General features: G+C 44.1%; 1 protein-coding gene across 2 annotated transcripts in view; it reads left to right on the top strand.

The window, feature by feature from the left end:
• IPO8 (importin 8) overlaps positions 1-10,507 on the top strand; it is a 47,146-nt gene extending 36,639 nt beyond the window's left edge. Inside the window, exons 22-25 of one of the 2 annotated variants that reach the window (XM_063134943.1) lie at positions 1,173-1,378; positions 3,582-3,800; positions 5,659-5,775; positions 6,609-10,507. In XM_063134943.1, the coding sequence (XP_062991013.1) occupies positions 1,173-1,378; positions 3,582-3,800; positions 5,659-5,775; positions 6,609-6,703 (637 nt within the window). In that variant the 3' untranslated portion in view covers positions 6,704-10,507. The remainder of the gene's footprint in view (positions 1-1,172; positions 1,379-3,581; positions 3,801-5,658; positions 5,776-6,608) is intronic. The other variant, XM_063134942.1, reaches the window with a different exon arrangement.
• Positions 10,508-18,180: the final 7,673 nt, after the last annotated feature.

Raw genomic sequence — 18,180 nt, 5'->3', positions numbered from 1 at the left:
CGCAAACAACTCTTCTTCTTCAATTCCTGCTCTCTCTCTCTCTCTCTCTCTCTCCCTCCCTCCCCCCCCCTCTCTCACTCACACACATGCACTCCCAGCTGTGCCATGGTTGGATGCACTGCTGCCCGCTTCTGGCTATATGCTCATTTATCTGGTGAACAAGATCTAGGTTCCCTTACAGTAGGCTTCAGCCTTTTCAGACCCATGACCCATCTTCAACCCAAACATGTGTTTGCCCTCCCCTTCTTAACGCTTTAGCACGTATTTTTATGGTGATTGTATTGCTGTTGTGACCCACCTTAAGACGAGGCTGCCGCCCAATAGTACATAGGTGTCGTGTTGCAATTCAAGGATGTAGGAGTACACAACCCGTGACTCTTGAGCTGCATGCAGCCCTGGATTCAGACCTCTGGCATGAGCAATCTGTTCCTTCTCCAGCTGGGTGGGGAGGAAAAGGCAGGGGAAGAGAGAAGAGAGCGGCAGAAAGAGAGAAAAGGAATGCCCCCACACATGTTGGTGTGCAGCCCCCATTAAATTTTTCCCAAGGAAATGCAGCCCTCGGCAGAAGAAAGGCTGCCTACCCCTAAGTAATGGTTCCGAACCCATCCGTTGAAGGCGGATGCCTATTGCTTCCGATGGGCCTGCTCTTTTTGAGCTGTGACTTGTAGGAAAGGGGCAATGAAGAGCTGGCTCCTTATCTGAGCCGGCCCATTGATGTCAGGGGCTTCTCTTGGTTGTATCGGACAACCATTCTCGTTTTGGACCATGTTTGATCTCTCCTCACCCCCCAAAATGCTTCCATTCCAGAGTACCATATGCACTCTGCATCATCTTTCTTTCAGTTCTCTCACATTAAGTTATACCTGCTCAGATGTCCAGATTTGTGCTTTTCATATAACAGATTTAATTTGGGAATGCCTATAATGAAGACTTCAGACGTTGAAATAATGGCTGACTAATTCATATGGGATTAGACATGGCTCCCACTTAGAACCTTTTGGGTGATGTTTATGTGCAGCCGGGCGGATTCTACCCCCACTCACCTCCAGCTCCTGTTCTGTTTTTGCATCAGGACGTCCCGCATCTGTGACCCTCAACAGAAAGAAGTGGCTCATTGCTGTTCTGTAGGGTAGATACGTTCCCAACAATGACACGTGTGTGTGTGTGTTTAGCCTACATGACAGGAAGATGTGCATCATAGGCCTGAGCATCCTGATGGGACTGCCGAACCGACCTCCAGCAGTAGACGCCGTGGCCGCTCAGATCGTTCCTTCGGTTCTCCTCCTGTTCCTGGGCCTGAAGCAAGTGTGTGCCACCCGGCAGCATACGGAACACGAAGAGCAGGCTAAAGCGGAAAAGAACGATGCAGAAGATAACGGTACCAAAACCAGAAGGAAGTCATTTGTGCATTCCAGTGGAGATGGGTTTGGGGTGGGGAGATGGCTGCTACAGCAATACTGTTCTTTTCTCAGCTATTGCTATAAGTTTGTATTGCATATTTCAAGACCTCTTGAGGGATGTTCTCCTAGGCACATTTCATCTGGGGTCACCTTTTCGGGGCGGGTCAAATATTTGGATTGGCTTTGGAGATCAGACCCTTCCTCTGCTTGGACTCAGTTTTTTGAGTAAATGACTTGCCTTTTCATGAGTCAGGCCCCCAAAACAGCCATTCTGTGACTAGCCACATCCTCTTTGGGTGCCATTTTGTGGTGGTGCCCGCAGCAGTTTTGGAAATTTGAGAAACTGCTGCGGGTACCATCACAAAATGGCACCCAAATTGGATGTGGTTAGTCACAGAATGGCTTCTTTGGGGGCCTGACTCATGAAAAGGCAAGTCATTTACTCAAAAAACTGAGTCCAAGCAGAGGAAGGGTCTGATCTCCAAAGCCAATCCAAATATTTGACCTGCCAGAAACACAGCAAAATGCCCATTTAAGGTTGCAATCCCATGTATGCTTACCTGAAACTCAATGGGAATTTTGTCTGAGTAGACCTACATAGGATTGCCCTGCTCATCCTATGCCCTCACACACCTTTCCCCAGCCCCCAAAGAAAGGAAAATGCCCCCAGCTCGAAAAAGGAACGAAAGGTTTTCCCTGTGTTGACCCCAGGCTCAGCTACGCCTTTCCCTGGCACTCCGACCTCTTCCTCAGCCATGAGAGCCCCTGCCTGGGAAGGTGCAGTGTCTGGGTGGAAGAAGAAACTGTGAGATAAAAGGGTGAGAGGGAGAGGAAGAGCAAGGCTGGGGATTGGGAGGCTGGGGGAAATAGTGAGAGAAAAAAGAAAGGCTAGAGGCCAGGAGGGGGGCAAACAGGGAGGCAAAGGGCAACAGAGGGCTTGTCTACATCTCTTTGAGATGGCACTCGTCGACTTCCAGGGCTGAGTTTATTGTGTTGTTGTTGTTTATAAGACATCTCACCTTCACGCAGGATTGTGTCTGGGCAATTGCACAAATGTCTCCTCTTTTTTTAAAAAAAAATTGCTCTGGAACGTCCCTCTTTACTTCCGGGACAGCTCACTGACGTGTGGAAAACTCTGTGGTTGTCCCTCCCCACCCCACAAAGGGCTGCAGGTGTAGATGATCCCAGATTTGGGGGGGGGCTAGAGGCTGAGAGTGAGGGGGAAATGGCAGAGGGGAGAGGAAGAATGTGGAAAGGGGCTGGGAGGAGAGAAACAGCAGGCTGGGATTAGGGAAGGAATGATGGGAAGGGGCAAGGTGATTGGGCAGGGCCAGGAAGCAGCACCTTGCTTCTCTTCCTGCCTGCTGAACAGCTGATCAGCAGCAAGTTCAAGAACAGGAAGGAGAACTTGGCGTCCTACTATTTTTCAAGGCTTTTATTAAAAAGAACATTTTGAAGGGAGCTTGGGGTGGAAAGCTTCATGGGTGCTGCTGGAGGTCCCCGCAGTTGGGGAACCCCTGCATTACATACATACTTGCCCTTTCCCTGACAGGCCATCTGTCGCTGAGGATCCAGCCACCCAGAGGGATGATGGTTCTCAGTGTAACGGTTTCTCCACGTGTAGAACTGTACTTTTTTTTTTACCCAAAGGCAGATTGCAAGCACTCATTTGTGGGACACAGCGAAAGTGTGCTCTGGGACGACAGCATTGGGGTCTGGGTTAAACCACTCTCTGCTCTTAAAGGTCAAACCTGTTTTGCCTCTGCGTAGCCCCACCAGTCTCATCTGCACGGCCCCCAGTTGGGTTGGATCCTTCAGAACTGGCTTTTGCCTATAAACCATTATTTCCGAAGGGCTTCCTGACACTCGTTCCAGAGGCTCAGCAATTCAGGAGTGATTCCAACCGACCATCCAACCTTCCTCAATTATGCAATCCATGTTCCTTTTCTTTCCTTGGCTGCTCTCACCAGGGTTATAACTTCAGGGGCTGCTTCATTAACTTCAATGTTCACTGGAGATGCCGTTAATTTAAGAGCAGAACTAAAATAGCCAGTTGGTCAGGAAAATTGGAACAGGGTTTGTCCCCCCCTCCCCCCAAAAATACATTATTTGTCTCTTTTATATCCCAAATATATGGAAGCAACTTAATGCTTCATTTAACAAAAATGAACTTAATTACAGAAGAGATTCCAAGTGACGAAGAGGAGGCAAATGAAGTAAGCCAGGAAATGCAGGAGAACCATGCAGGTGGCGGTGGGGATGCAGGAGATGAAGATGATGACGACGACGACGATTGGGATGATGATGCCTTGGAAGAGACTGCGTTGGAAAGCTTCAGCACCCCTATTGATCTGGATGACGGGGTTGATGAATATCAGTTCTTCACCCAGGCCCTATTAGGTACGCACCGGATTCAAAATAACGACACCAAATGTCTTTGCTTCGTCTAACCAAAAATGCAGGGCAGCTCTAGCACAGAGGCAAGGATTGCCTCCATGCTCTGGACGCCCTGCATTGAATAGTCGTCAGCCTCCAATTTCGGAGGCTGATGACTATATAGTACTGTATCTTCCGTCTGTTTACGGTTCAGTGTTACCTTTGGAGAAATGGAAGCAACATTCAACAAAGTGATTTGGCCCACTGCTTGTTTTAAAAAAAATGTATCTTGTCTCTAACCTGCAAGAGTTCTGTGAAACTCTGAACTGAAGACTGAGAGAAACCCACAAATCTGGAAATCTTTTTGCAATGCTATTTCCCAAGGGCAAGAAAAATACCTGAAACTCAAGCTACTTTTCTGGGCAGGACGGGTATCGCCTCTGCTTTGATTAGCAGAGCATAACCCTTTTTAGAGGCCGTCATCCAAAGGATTCTAGCCAAGGGGTTGCAGGAATGCTTTGCAGGTCAGGCATCTGAGTTTCCGTCCCAGTTTTAAAGGCTCTCTGATAGCAGGGCCTGGAAAGACCACTCTGTGCGGCTGGGAGCAGCACTCTGTGTATGGGGCTAGAATGCGGGTGGCCCTCCGCACGTTGCTGGACTACAATTTGTAACATCCCTCACCCTTGGCCATGCCATGCCTGGGGTTGATGGGAGTTGCAGTCCAAGAGCACTTGGAGGGCCATGGGTTCCCCACCCCTAGGCTAGAAGGTGCACCAGTAGTCCGCATAAGGCAGCTCCTTCTATCCAAAGCCAGAGTACAGACTTCGCTTGTCATCAGCCCACACATGTACAGTAGCCTGTTTTATGTAGACTAATGTTGGCTTTGGAAGTAGGAAGCCCAGGTTCAAATCCTGTTTGGCTGTGAAAGTCAGAGATTGGCTTTTGAACATGAAGTGAGATATTCTGACTTTAGGTACCCTGGGCTTCTTATTTTATTTCTTTATTTTATTTATTGCATTTTTTTTAAATACTATTTTTATTGATTTTCAAGTAAGGATAAATACAATTAATACACAGAGTAAAAGAAAACACTCAACAACAATATAGATGTTCCCATAGCACCACTATAAAAAAACATGGGTGTTCATTCCTTCAATAAGCACTTGGTACAGAAAAAGATGCAGGTTAAGTTAGAACCTCTGACCAAAAGGATTCCTGAGTCATTGGGGGGTCTAGGTTAGCCAGGATTCATATTAATAAATGTGAAAAAGTCCAGCCAGTTTTCCACAAATGTGTCTGATGTTATTTATCTTCTTGCTAACCTGCTATGTTGTGTCAATTTATCATTTAAAGCTAGTTTCCAAATCTTATCAAACCAGCGTTGATGGTCAAAAGGTCTGTCGCTTTTCCAGAATTGGGCAATTTCCCACCTGGCTGCAACCAGCAAATGGGTGACCAAGGCTTTGGGAATAATGTTTCTATTGGCATTCCTAAAAATAGAAAGTAGAGCCAGTGCTGGGTCAGTTTCTACTTCAACATTAATAACGTTTGTAATGGTTTGGAAAACCCTTGACCAAAAAGTTTTGACCTGTTGTTATTGCATTTTTATACCGCCCAATAGCCGAAGCTATTGGAGCAAGAGCAGCATACAAACATGGTAGATAAATAAATCCATGTTTACTGTAGTAGGGCTATTAAAACACTTCATTTGTCTGTGCTCACATGAACAGCAGCTTCACTTTAATGTGCTGACCCTAAGGGCAGGTGGTCTCTACTTGCTAGAAAGATCATTTTAATGATGGGGAGGGAGGTTGCAGGGGGTTATACATCTATCGTGTTTTTCTGAAACTTCAAAGAAGGACCCTTAATTCTGTGTTGACAGCGGTGCAGAGCCGAGATGCAGCTTGGTACCACGTGCTGACAGCACCGCTCAGCAACGATCAGAAGACTCAGTTGCACGAAATCTGTGCATTAGCTGAACACCGGAGGAGTTCTGCAGGTCAGCCAGCTCTCAATTTTGCCTGCTGGAAGGATGTTTGTGGAAAGTGTGCATTGCGCAAATAGGAATTCTTAGTCATTGCAACTATGTAAAGCGAATCAAGCTGCCCCAGGTTGCAAATAAGACACAAACAAAGCCTTGAAAGAGATACGCTTTCCTTATCCTGAATACATAAAGAGAGAAGCAACAACAGTGGGTGAAGATTTTAATTTTCTTAGCTTTGGCCCATCGTAAGACCTTTCGTATGTACTGAACAGTGGGGTAAGGCGTGGGATACATTTCCTAAGTACATCTGTCAGAGCAGAAGGGGAGAATAAAAGCAGCTCTCGCACTTTCACGCTGCACTTTCATCTGGAGAAGAAAAGATGGAGGCGGGGGGGGGTGTCCCAGGGTTGGCTTAGTGTATAGGAAGCCAGAGGCAATGGTCACCCCCTCCAGCCTCCCTTAAATGGAGCTTCTGCATTGCCCACCCCTTTTTTTGACTAAACTTACTCTCCTAATGAAATGTGCATAAATAGATTATTTCCACTTACATGATGCGATATTTAAATTCCATCCATTTTTCCACACCTGCTAGGATGACACCCAATTCTGAAATACTTTATTTTGATGGGCTCAATGGCTTTATTTCCCCTCTTCAGAATGTTATTTTTGTTATTAAATGGGTTGTGTGTGGGAGGGGGATACAGATGAAAACATTAGCATAATACAGGAGATTCCTCGGATTTTTTTAAAAAAGCACATGTTGAGAGAGATCAGAAAGGACATTGTACTGTATAAAGACATACTTGCTGTCTGCCTCTTAACATACATTTTGTTTCATTTAATTCTAGAATCAAAGAGGATAGAACAGCAGACAGGCTTCACGTTTGATAACAAAGGACTGGTCTCTGGATTTAACTTTGGCAATGCTCCAGGAAGCAACTGAAGGAGAAAAAAGCTTAAAGGACTCTGCAGAATCTTTCATTATTGCATTTTATTAAAAACAACAAAAGTGAGGGAGATTAATTTGTGACTTGTGAATGGGCAAGGAAAGGTAATCGAGTGCTCCTGAAGCCTCCTTTTTTGGGAAAGGCAGTGGTTGACCCTCTTCCCCCCCTCATTAGGACACTCTTTCTAACCAGCTACTGTAATGTATAAATTCTTGTGGTATTTTTATAAGTTGTTGGACTGAAAAGAAAATATCTGCCCCTGTTCCTCCAGCTGAGGAAATGGGGGAGCAGCTGTGTGAAATTGGATGGAGTTGCACTTCTCAGGTCTTTGCCATGTGAAATTGAAGGGGTCCTATGGATAACAGTGCCTTCTGTTGTATATGGATTGCCTGAACAGAAGATTTGCCGGGGGGGGGGATTTTATTATTTCTTTTATTTTTGTTTTTTTGAAGGAAGGAAGGAAGGAAGGAAGGAAGGACATTGATAGGCACACTTCAGATCTAGTTTTCCATGTTTTTCTGTTGTCTCCCTCTGGTGAAATTGTGGCTGTATTTTATCAGTCACAAACTTCACATTGTTGGCTGCACAAACCTTTCAGCTTCCCTGCATTTGTGTACGTTCAGGGTGATGTCTCTTTGAGTTATCAAGAATATCTTTATGTCCACCACTATTGTTAGAAAACAGATCTTCCTGTGAACAACAAATTTAAATCCTCTTCCCTTATGATGGCCAAGCCTTTGTGGTTCTTTATTGAAGAGTTGTAGGGCTTTCTGCCTGGACAGGACTCTTTCTCTGTCTTGTCTTGCCCACCGTGGAAAGGGCGTATTCTCAGATGCACACTCGTGACTACTTGAGGCAATGGCTGGGCCTCTTCGGTCTGTCTGTTATCCTAGAACATGCCCAATACATTCTCGAGGCTGCACTTTATAAGGGAAGTTCAGTAGTGGTGGGCAGTCTGTCTTTCAGGAAGACTCGTCTGCCATTAGTGCTCTTCTAAGGAATGCAAGCATTCTCCAGAGCAGTTCCATAACCACGACTTTAATGGAACTAAATGCATTGCGAGTCTTCAGAAAGCAAGCTTGCTCTTTGCCTTGTGTGTTCAAATCTAAAGCTATCTCAGTGCTGTGTAGATTTCTTGATGTATCAGTAATCAGATTGTGGGCTTTGTAGTTAGTAGTTGTCAACTTCATATTTTTGTCCATCTTGAACTCCTTTCACTTGCACTGAGTTGTTCTCATTCTTCCAGCCACGTCAGTGACCGAGGCTTTAAACAATAGTAGTATTGTTGGCTCCATCCCTCTTACTGTATCCAGAAATTGGGTGATCATTTTTCTTAGGTTTAGAAGACCAATCTCCCTTAAGTTCAGGGTGACGTTGGGTGTTGCCTGTTTCTGTGCTGCTGAACAGAACAAGAGTGAAACAATCAACTAGAAAAGACTGGTGCAGAATGATGAAACTAGGTCTAACAGCTTACATTTAAGGGGGTCGGGGTTGTCTTTGCATTGCTTTCCAGTTCAGTTCATGATTAAGTTTCTCCTCAACCATATGTGACTGAATGACTAAGGGCGCAATCCTATGTATATCTAGACAGAAAAGTGTCCTATAACTCCCTCGTTAGGGAATGCTGGGAGTTGTAGGACTTTTTTCTGTCTAGATGTACATAGGATTAGGCCCGAAAACCTGTTGCCTTCCCCAAGACCATTCCTGGTGGTCTTAATGCCACAGTTGGGTTTGCAATAAAGGCCTGGTCTTGTGGCTTGACTTTCTGTGATAGGACCACACAAGGGAACAGGAGTTCCTGCCCCAGTTTTAAGTGGCAATTCTGTAATGGCAAACTAAACACTGTTTTACAGATTATTATACAAAGGCAAAGTGTATACCGAATAAGGAACTGCATCCAATTGTGGTTTCATAACAAGTGTTTACCTGTAAAATAGCCATGTTCACAAGCACCTGTCAGTTGTTCAGACTTTAGATGCTTAGGTATAAATTTAAAACATGTTAGGTGAACTGCTAAAAAATTCTAAATTGGCTTAGGAGCTGAGGAATTAACATTTTCATTCTATCTAGCCTCTTACCTAGTACAATGAACTTGTGCCTCTATTTAAATTTGTTTTGGTTCTTTGCTAATCCTGCCCTTTGTATCCCAAAGACATTTCCTGCAAATCCATTTCCTTTGTCTTTCTGGAATTTGTTGCCAGCAGAAGGTATCTTGTTAGATAGTGTGTGTGTGTGTGTGTGTGTGTGTGTGTGTGTGTGTGAGAGAGAGAGAGAGAGAGAGAGAGAGAGAGAGAGAGAGAGAGAAAGACTTGGTTGCCCTTTTCTTTCAGAGTAGATTTTTTTTGTGTAAGTATGAAACAAGTATAATTTTATTCTTTTTATATGTGTGCATGAAGGGAATCCACTACCGAAATATTGCAAGGTTTTATTAGCATTCAGACTGCTTCTGCATAGGGATGACTTTACTTCTTTAAAAAACATTCCTTTAACCTTCATAAAAGATTTGAAGTGTCGTCCAAGATTATGCCCAGATCTATTTTAAAATCAATCAGAGTAACAAAATGTGTACTAATTTTCCTGTTCTGAAGACCAGGGGTTTCAACAACAGTTGAAAGTTAATTCCTCTGTTAAGTCTAAATCACTGCAAAGCTATAAAGCAAAATGCAAACATGGAGCAAAATCATGTGATGTGTTTTTTTTAACCCCCTCTGGTATGTATCACATAGACAGAGAATGCATGTTTGAATGTTTCTGCTCCCAAGCCTCCCTGCATATTTAAAACTAGCACATCAGAGTGCAGTTATCTCCTTCATGTCCTAGTTTTTGATGTGCAGGGAGGATTTAGGGCAAGAACATTCAGACGTGCACTCACTTACTGCCAGGATGTGGTGATTCTGCTGCATGTCAAGATCAGCAGTTACACACAGATGTGTCATTAGTGAGATGCTCAAGCATCCCTGACCTTGCGTATGCTAGGCTTCCCCAACCTGCTGCCCTTCAGATGTTTTGGACTACAGCTCCCAGAATCCCCCACCTAGCACAGCTGGTGAGGGGATGCTGGCAGTTATAGTCCAACTCACCTGGAAGGCACCAGGTTGGGGAAGACTAGCATAGGCAAGGTCAGGGATGCTTGAGCATCCTATTAATGACACTTTGCCTCCCAGGTGCCAAGTAAATTTGTCTCTCATCGTTTTGTATGTTTTGGGTTATAACAGGTCATTTCCTTGATTGAAAAGCTTAATATGTAAAATTAAACTTGGGAAATTCGAAGGTTGGATTATTGGTTCACACATGCCTCTTGATGACTGCTCCAACGAGTAATGACTTACATGTATGAACAGAGCCATCACAGATATAACACCACTGACAGAACTTGGACACAGTGCTTTTCTTCAACTGAATCAGCTCACTCAAAGTGTACCATAATCATGTGTATAAAAAACAAGTGATGTACATGCATGCTTCAACCAGCCCTTGAGGATGTATGAGTGCTCAGTCTGTCTCTAGAGAACTGGTGCCAACTTCTACTAAACTACAGTTGTGACCATGAACATTCAAGGTTCTTTCATATGAAATAGTTCGTATTGTTTAATCCACTGGAACTGTAAGCATCTAGCTAAGCCTAATTGCTTCCTAGTGTTAAATTCCAAATATATTTGTTGTTCTGAACAAAAAATAGTTACCAAGTTGGTAGAGCCTGCCATTTCTTCCCCCTTTTGGAGATTGAAAGAATCATAGCTATCGCAACAAAACAAACATTGTCATTAAAAACAAGCTCCTAAATGGAGAGGACAAGGTGGCGAACCATCTTGTAGAACACAAGATGGAGAAACATCTTGTGCTATGCTTTGAATGGGGCTTGTTTTGTTTCATCAGAGCTTAAATTAAAATTTTGTGCAACTATCCAGAAAATTACCGAAAATAAAAGGGCTGAAAATGTGTGTGAGGATCCTACCGTTGAAATACAGGAGTGCAATATTTTGTGTGTGTTTGTCTTGTGTTGAGGGCCCTACGTCACAACATGGTGTGGAAGTCACTGAAGTGCCCTCCCATTTTTAAATATTGCTTTAAACTTGATTATCTTTGTAAAGATATGTAAAAGGTTTGAAGCGTCAGTACCATTTGGGATTGGTGCAGATTCCAAATCAATGAGAGATGCTTACTCCTACAGCTGTCAAGTGTGGGCAGAAAACATCTCCAGATGTTTTCAGTTCCTGCCATTCCTGACCATTGGCTATGTTGGAAGGGACTTCTGAGAGTTGGAAGTCTACATCTGGAGACCTACCTTCTATTAACCTGTGTCTTAGATTACATGGCAGGAGTCCACCACCATCGCCCTCTCAGAAACTAGAGTGGTTCTTCGTGGTCTCTGTGCAGTCACACACATGGATTCTCCACCTGGGCAGATCAACATCTTGGAATCTGCTATGGCTCAAGTGGTGGGCGAGTTCTTTCCCACCCAGTTCATTTTGACTGGGTGTTTGATATCTGTACGCAGAAGGAAGGGGCACTTCAATGGCTTCCTTACCATAACAGTAACATGAAAAGAGGTCTTGTGAAATTTGCTACTGTAACTTGAGTCTAGTAATTTGCTCTTTAGACCAAAGATGGGCAGGCACATGCCCTGCCACTGCACCCCTGGATTTTGGCAGTGCATTGGCAGGCAACTGGGTGCATGGGGGCAGCTCCCACTGGGGCCCGGACAGAGGCAATGTGACCCTTGGAAGTTGTCCATCCCTGCCTTTGACTTCACAAGGGCTTGTGCAGATGATAGTACATATCCCTTACCTTAAAAAACACATTGCATACATTGTGAGGCATATTAGCCCAAAATAGACTCCCCCCCCCCCAATACCATATACAGAAACATTTATTTTCAAATACTACCTACAGAACATTTGGGCAAAGCCCAGATGTTGGATCTGGCTTTTCCTGTGTCTAAACCCAACACTTCAGCTTCTGTGCCCTACTGACTCTGCTGAAGGTAAGGGCGTTCCTAGATGCAGCAATGCACTATAGAACGTTAGATGCAAGATTTAGCCACACTCATGACTATCGGGGCAAGTTCCGACATTAAAGAGTTTGCAGCTGTGAAATTATGTTTCTTGAGAGGACTTTCATACAAATTAAAGCTCTATCTGAATGGACCATCCCTATAATTGTCTCTAGAACTGTCTTTATGACCTGACACGGACCAGTCTCCTGTAGTTCATCATCTCAGCCCTCAGGAAGTGGTATACAAGGTTCATTTTCATAACACATTCTCACATATCTGTCATTTGCAGGAGTTTCCTTTGGAGTCATTCTATAGAAGGAACATTTTTATATTGGAAATGCCATTTCATATGACCCTGAGGGATAGTCTTTCTGCATGTGCTTGCTTATAGCAGGCCTTCTAACCTGATTTCCAAATGGTCTGCCTTGCACTTCTGAAAGTGTTGGTTTACATTTTTACCTCCTGAGAGCCTCTTGCCCAGAAATAAGCAGGCCACAGCAATGTGCAGAGTTCCACATGTCATGTGGCCAACTGCTTATTTGTCTATTCATCAGTTGATCTAGCTTTCTGAGATAAAGTGGCACAATCATTAAGATTATCTCTATTTCATGAATGGTGCCAGCTACTGTTAAAATCTGAAATATATATATTTATAGGGGGAATAGGCACAAGGAGGAAGACTAGAATGGAATTGGATAGACTTGGGTCACTGGCCCATTGGTGTTTGGGTCTTCCGGCCACTCGAGGTATTTCTTGTGTTGCCATTCCTAATGACTTTGAGTGTAAAATGGCTTAACTGATGCCCATAATTCTAGGGTTCATTCATGGACTTGGCCAGTGTTGGTCACCATATGGTGCTGGAGGGGGGTGCACGTGTGGGCCTCTGTACTGGATGAGCTAAAGAAGAACAGGAACTTCTCATACTGTGATTCAAAAATAAATGATGTGGAAGTAAATCCCATTAATTTGGGCCAGATCTACACCAAGCAGGTTATAACACTTTGAAAGTTATTTGAAAATGGTATATGAAATGTGTCATGGGCCCCAACAGTTGTCAATGCACTTCAAAACTGTTCTAGCGCAAGTAGTGTAGATCCTGCCTCAGTAGCCTAGACGCCTGGTGACACAGGAAGGCCAAGGTAAGGAATTCTTCAGAATTTTAGTATGCCACCCTTGTCTTATTAGAACTGTGGATTGCCTTGAGCCTGGGTGTCAAAATTCCCTGCCAAGAAAAGTTAAATGGTGTGAACCCCTATGCGTACAATAGCTTTGCAGCCATAAGGGCTGTTGCTCTTGAAAAGGTGGATTCCTTGACCAATGCTATGTTTGCTGCATTTTCTGCATTCCTGCATACTATTGGTGAAATAGCCATTAAAAAGTGTCTTTGAGATGCTTCTGAATGCTGTTCCATCATCACTGAGTAACACAAGCAGCTGCTTTGTAAGGCATCCTGCGTGAGGTGTAATATGTAGTCCTGCGCTTTGACAGGTGTTATAGCCGCACTGTGCATACGATGCCACTGGCTTCAAAAAGCACATTTTACTCTCTCTCCAGTTGCATCTTTCAGTCGAGAACATGCCATGCTCAACTCTGCAACTGCTCATGCTTCAGCTCCCTAGAGCACTGCATCGTGCAGTGCAGCTCCTTCCCCAACCATTTAATTATAGTGGAAGAACCTCCTACATTTTATGACTTGTCTCTCTCTTTGATGTGATACTTATTTCCCATTTAAATGTAAGCCCCTTTTCTGCCAGCTACTTTCGAAGTTGACCGGTTCCGTTATTATTACTATTATTAAACACTTAAAAGTATCCCAACACAGGCCAGGATCTTGCTGCTGTGGTTATTGTATGACCACACACAGCTGTACTAATTCAGGCCGGGTTCTTAGGCTGGGCTCTGCCGCATATTTTCCAGTTTTGGTTTCTAGTTTAAAATAATAGTTCTGTATTAACTGAAAACTTTGAGTGAATGTTCACCTCCCCCCACCCTTCAGTCCTCCTGGTCATTCAGTACCACTCCCCCCCCCCCCCGATTCCTGCTTCTCCTTCCTAGATCCCACTCTATCAGGGAGCATACAATGAACAGGATGTTGTCTACAATGCTGTATATTCAATTGTGTTTGGGGACGTAATTCTGGGTTTCTTTAGATAATGGAGAAATTGCATTCCCTTACCAGGGCTTTGCTTCATGCTTCTCTTTAGCAACTGTAATGGGGCTACAGAGGTGAGGAGCGGAGAGGGGTGACCACATAGTCTGTGATGGAAAACTTTCCATCCTCTCACTGCTCATAGGCCTGAATGGGTCAGCGCCCTCTAGTGGGTGATTTGTAGCGCAACTTCCCTTGTACACCGTAGGAAATCCTGAGATAGTTCAGGAGAATTGGGATATCACAGGGTTTTATTTAAAAATGGAATTATTGGGGGAAGGCGCAGGAGACATGCAGGAGGTTGTCGACACTGTGAAGAAGCTCTCTGTCTCCCAGGAAAAGTGAAGTAAACACAGTGGAGGCAAGTCAGGAGCAATCTGAATTAATAGGATACAGTTTTTGTAAGGAATGCAAAAAAATAAATAAAATTGAATTGAAAAGTGGAGGTGCTTTGTTGGAAATATTTGAGAAGAACCAAGAGTAGTTTTACCTCATGGCTATTGAGGGCAAGTTTCCAGCTAAATTTGAGTTTTGATTTTGGTTTGAAACTTCGACCAATAACCCAAATATAAACAGGTGCTGGTCTTCATGCTTCCGCACCTTGGATAGCTCCTTTAGAGTTCTGACTGAAACCTGGAGCAGATTCCCTGCCCCAGTGACATCTGAGCCACCAGCCTCCGCTGGAAATAGCTCCACTGAAAATGCTGCCTAATCCAAAATAATGCTATGCTGTTGGGGGAGCACACATTTGATGCACACTGGCCCCAAAAGCCTAGCTAGTGCTTGAACTGAGCATGTACCTTCAAAACACCTCCCTGTATCTCTTAGGTGATAAGTCAATGTGGAAATGGTTTCCTATGCAAAGACTTTGAATATTGCTGCACTTAAAATGGAAAGTAGTTACTCTCTACGGTTGTTTTTTCATTCTGGTTACTTTATTAGAAACAGAAAGCATCAACCACATTACTATAGGATCCCACAAAATTATGATAAACAGCCAGTTCATAACAACGGGAAAGAGATGCCTGCATGAATATAGAGTACATATATTCCTCATCTGTCAGTTCCTCCTGCAAATTTCTCTGTGTTTCCTTCGGTCTCAGCGGATGAACTGTCTACAATACTGCGCTCTTCGAAGCCTTCCACCAATGATCTCCTTACTGCCAAGTCTAAAGGCCATTATTCCGTTCTTATTCTCCTTGATCTAACTGCAGCCTTTGACACGGTTGATCATGATCTTCTCTTAGATTCCCTTCATGACCTTGGATTCTGTGGCTCTGTCTATAACTGGTTTGCCTCCTATCTAGCGGGTCGCTCTTTCAGTGTGTTGGCTAATGGCAGTCTTCCTCCTTTCCCCTTTCAGTAGGGGTTCCGCAAGGCTCGGTGCTTGGCCCGTTGTTGTTTTCCTTATACATGTTGCCCTTGGGCAAGCTTATTCAATCTCATGGCCTCCAATATCATCTGTACGCCGATGATACACAACTATATCTGTCATCTCCGGAACTTTCTCCTGATGTTCATGATCGTATCTCGGCATGTCTTTCAGATATCTCAGCTTGGCTGCTTCATCGTCGTTTGAAACTCAATATGGCAAAGACTGAATTGCTCGTTTTTCCTCCTAAACCTTCTCCTCATCTCTCATTCTCTCTTACTGTCAATGATGTTACGCTTACTCCGGTCAAGGAAGCTCGTAGCCTTGGCTTTATATTTGACTCCTCGCTCTCCTTTATTCCTCATATTGAGGCAGTAGCTAAATCTTGTTGATTTTTCCTGTATAATATTGCCAGGATTCGATCATTTTTGTCTGTCTCTTCCGCCAAAACGCTTGTTCATGCACTGGTTATTTCACGGTTGGACTACTGCAACCTTCTTCTCTCTGGCCTTCCTTCCTCTCACATCAGTCCGCTGGTTTCTGTTCACCACTCTGCCGCAAAGATCATCTTCTTTGCTCGCCGCTCTGACCATGTTACTCCGCTTCTGAAATCTCTTCATTGGCTTCCAATTCACTTCAGAATCCACTATAAACTTCTCCTGTTAACCTTCAAAGCTTTTCATGGTCTAGCTCCTTCCTATCTCTCCTCTCTCATCTCACACTATTGCCCCGCTCGTGCTCTTCGCTCCTCTGATGCCATGTTTCTCGCCTGCCCAAGAGCCTCTACTTCCCTTGCTCGGCTCCGTCCATTTTCTTCTGCTGCCCCCTTACGCCTGGAACGTTCTTCCAGAACATTTGAGAACTACAAGTTCAATCGCAACTTTTAAAGCTCAACTAAAAACGTTTCTTTTTCCTAAAGCTTTTAAAACTTGATGTTGTGCAGACTTTATACTGTTAGTTTTACCCTACCCTGTGCCTGCTTACCCTACCCTGTGCCTGTTTGCATTCTCTTCCCCTCCTTATTGTTTTCCTATGATATTATTAGATTGTAAGCCTATGCGGCAGAGTCTTGCTATTTACTGTTTTACTCTGTACAGCACCATGTACATTGATGGTGCTATATAAATAAATAAATAAATAATAATAATAATCCCTTTTCCGGCCCAAAATGGCTTTGCCCAGCTTCAGGATATTCCTTTGTTTCATAACTTTTCCAAGTTGTATTTGACACACCATATGATGAAATGCAAAGTGTGTGTTTTCAGAATATCAAAGCAGGAGTGCATGTTGAAATATGTGGGATTTACTTTTCAAGATTTGCATTACTGGAAGCAATTTAAGATAGTGTTATTATAATCATTTACTCAAACTTAATGCAGTTTGTTTACAACTGAAGCAGGCTGAAGGATCTCCTTATTCCATATGTGCCTACCCCAGTGGTGGGCAAGTTGTGGCTCTCCAGATGTTTTGGCCTACAACTCCCAAGATCCCTCACCATTAGCTATGCTGGCTAGGCCTGATGGGAGTTGTAGGCCACAACCTGATCTGGAGGTCCACAAATTGCCCACCCACTCAGGTCAACTGCTGATTCCCTATGCATTTTCCCATGCCGTTAGAGGTGGGGTGGGTGAATGGGCATAGAGGACAGCTCCCTAACTACCATGGCACCACCCAAGGCTGGTGTCAATGGTAGGCATGGCTGGGTACCTGCAAAGAACCCATGCCCCAGCAGGGGCCCACTGACATCAGGCCTCTGGAGTTCCTTGTCCTCTTCACCACTGCAACCTGCTTGTTCACCTGACTCTTGCTCTGGTCCCGACAACGGTGGTGGTGTGAAGGAGGAGCACTAGATGCCACGGCCTACTTACTCACTGGCTCTCTGCCTGACAAGCAAGCAAGTGGTGGCAATGATGAGCGAGAGGAGGAGGAAGAAAAGCTGCTGGTGACAATGGCAGTGAGAAGGGAAACTCACTGAGGGTGGCACGCCCTCTGACACGTAGAGAAGGTCTGAGTCTCACTCTACTCATCTCTCAGCAGTGAAAACATGGCTGTGTTTGAAGGACTTAGGGTAACACAATGTGTGTGAGCCTGCTCGACATTTTCAATGTAATGTTTACGTTTTCAGGGGTGGGGTTTTACATTTCTTTCTTTTCTGGCGCTGCTCTTTTGTATCGTTTTTAAAATAATTATTTCCCTCAGAACTGATTCCATTCTAGCTTCTTGTTAGACGAAATGTAGGTAACTCCAGAGGGTTTTAAAATTATTCAATCACCTTGCCTGATTTATGGCATTTTATGGGGGATCCATTGTCTTCCATTTGTAAGTCTCCTGTGTTTTCCCATTGCTTTTTTCCTTACCACAGAAAATCTGTTCAGGAGGGAAAGATGGAATAGCTGCACAGCATCTTTTAATTAGTAACACTAGGAACCGTCTGCAAGCACCCCTGTAACTTTAAGAAGTGATGCCGGAGCTTGCTCCCTGCCCCTCCACCTTCTGCCATCCTTTTTCACTCGTATGTTGTGTGTTTTAGATTTAAACCTGATGGCAGGGACTGCCTGGATTTGCAAGCTGCTCTAGAAGCATTTTTTGGCTGAAAAGCAAGGTAAAGATGCTTTAAATAAATATGAATATTGTAAATAAGTAAACTAATGAGGAGAACCAGGTCACCACCTAAAATTAGTAAGCATATAGAAGGACAAGCTCTGCTGAAAAAGAATCAACACAGCTTCCGCAAAGGTAAGCCCTGTCTCACTAACCTTTTAGAGCTCTTTGAGAGTGTCAATAAACATGTTGACAGGAGTAGGTTGACCATATGGAAAGGAGGACAGGGCTCCTGTATCTTTAACAGTTGTATTGAAAAGGGGATTTCTGCAGGTGTCATTTGTATATATGGAGAACCTGGTGAAATTTCCTCTTCATCACAACAGTTAAAGCTGCAGGTGCCCTGCCCTCTTTT

Source organism: Elgaria multicarinata, chromosome 9, assembly GCF_023053635.1.
Source record: "Elgaria multicarinata webbii isolate HBS135686 ecotype San Diego chromosome 9, rElgMul1.1.pri, whole genome shotgun sequence".
NCBI classification, from domain to species: domain Eukaryota; kingdom Metazoa; phylum Chordata; class Lepidosauria; order Squamata; family Anguidae; genus Elgaria; species Elgaria multicarinata.
Note: the sequence above shows the minus strand (reverse complement) of the source record. Positions and strands in the feature narration are given on the sequence as shown.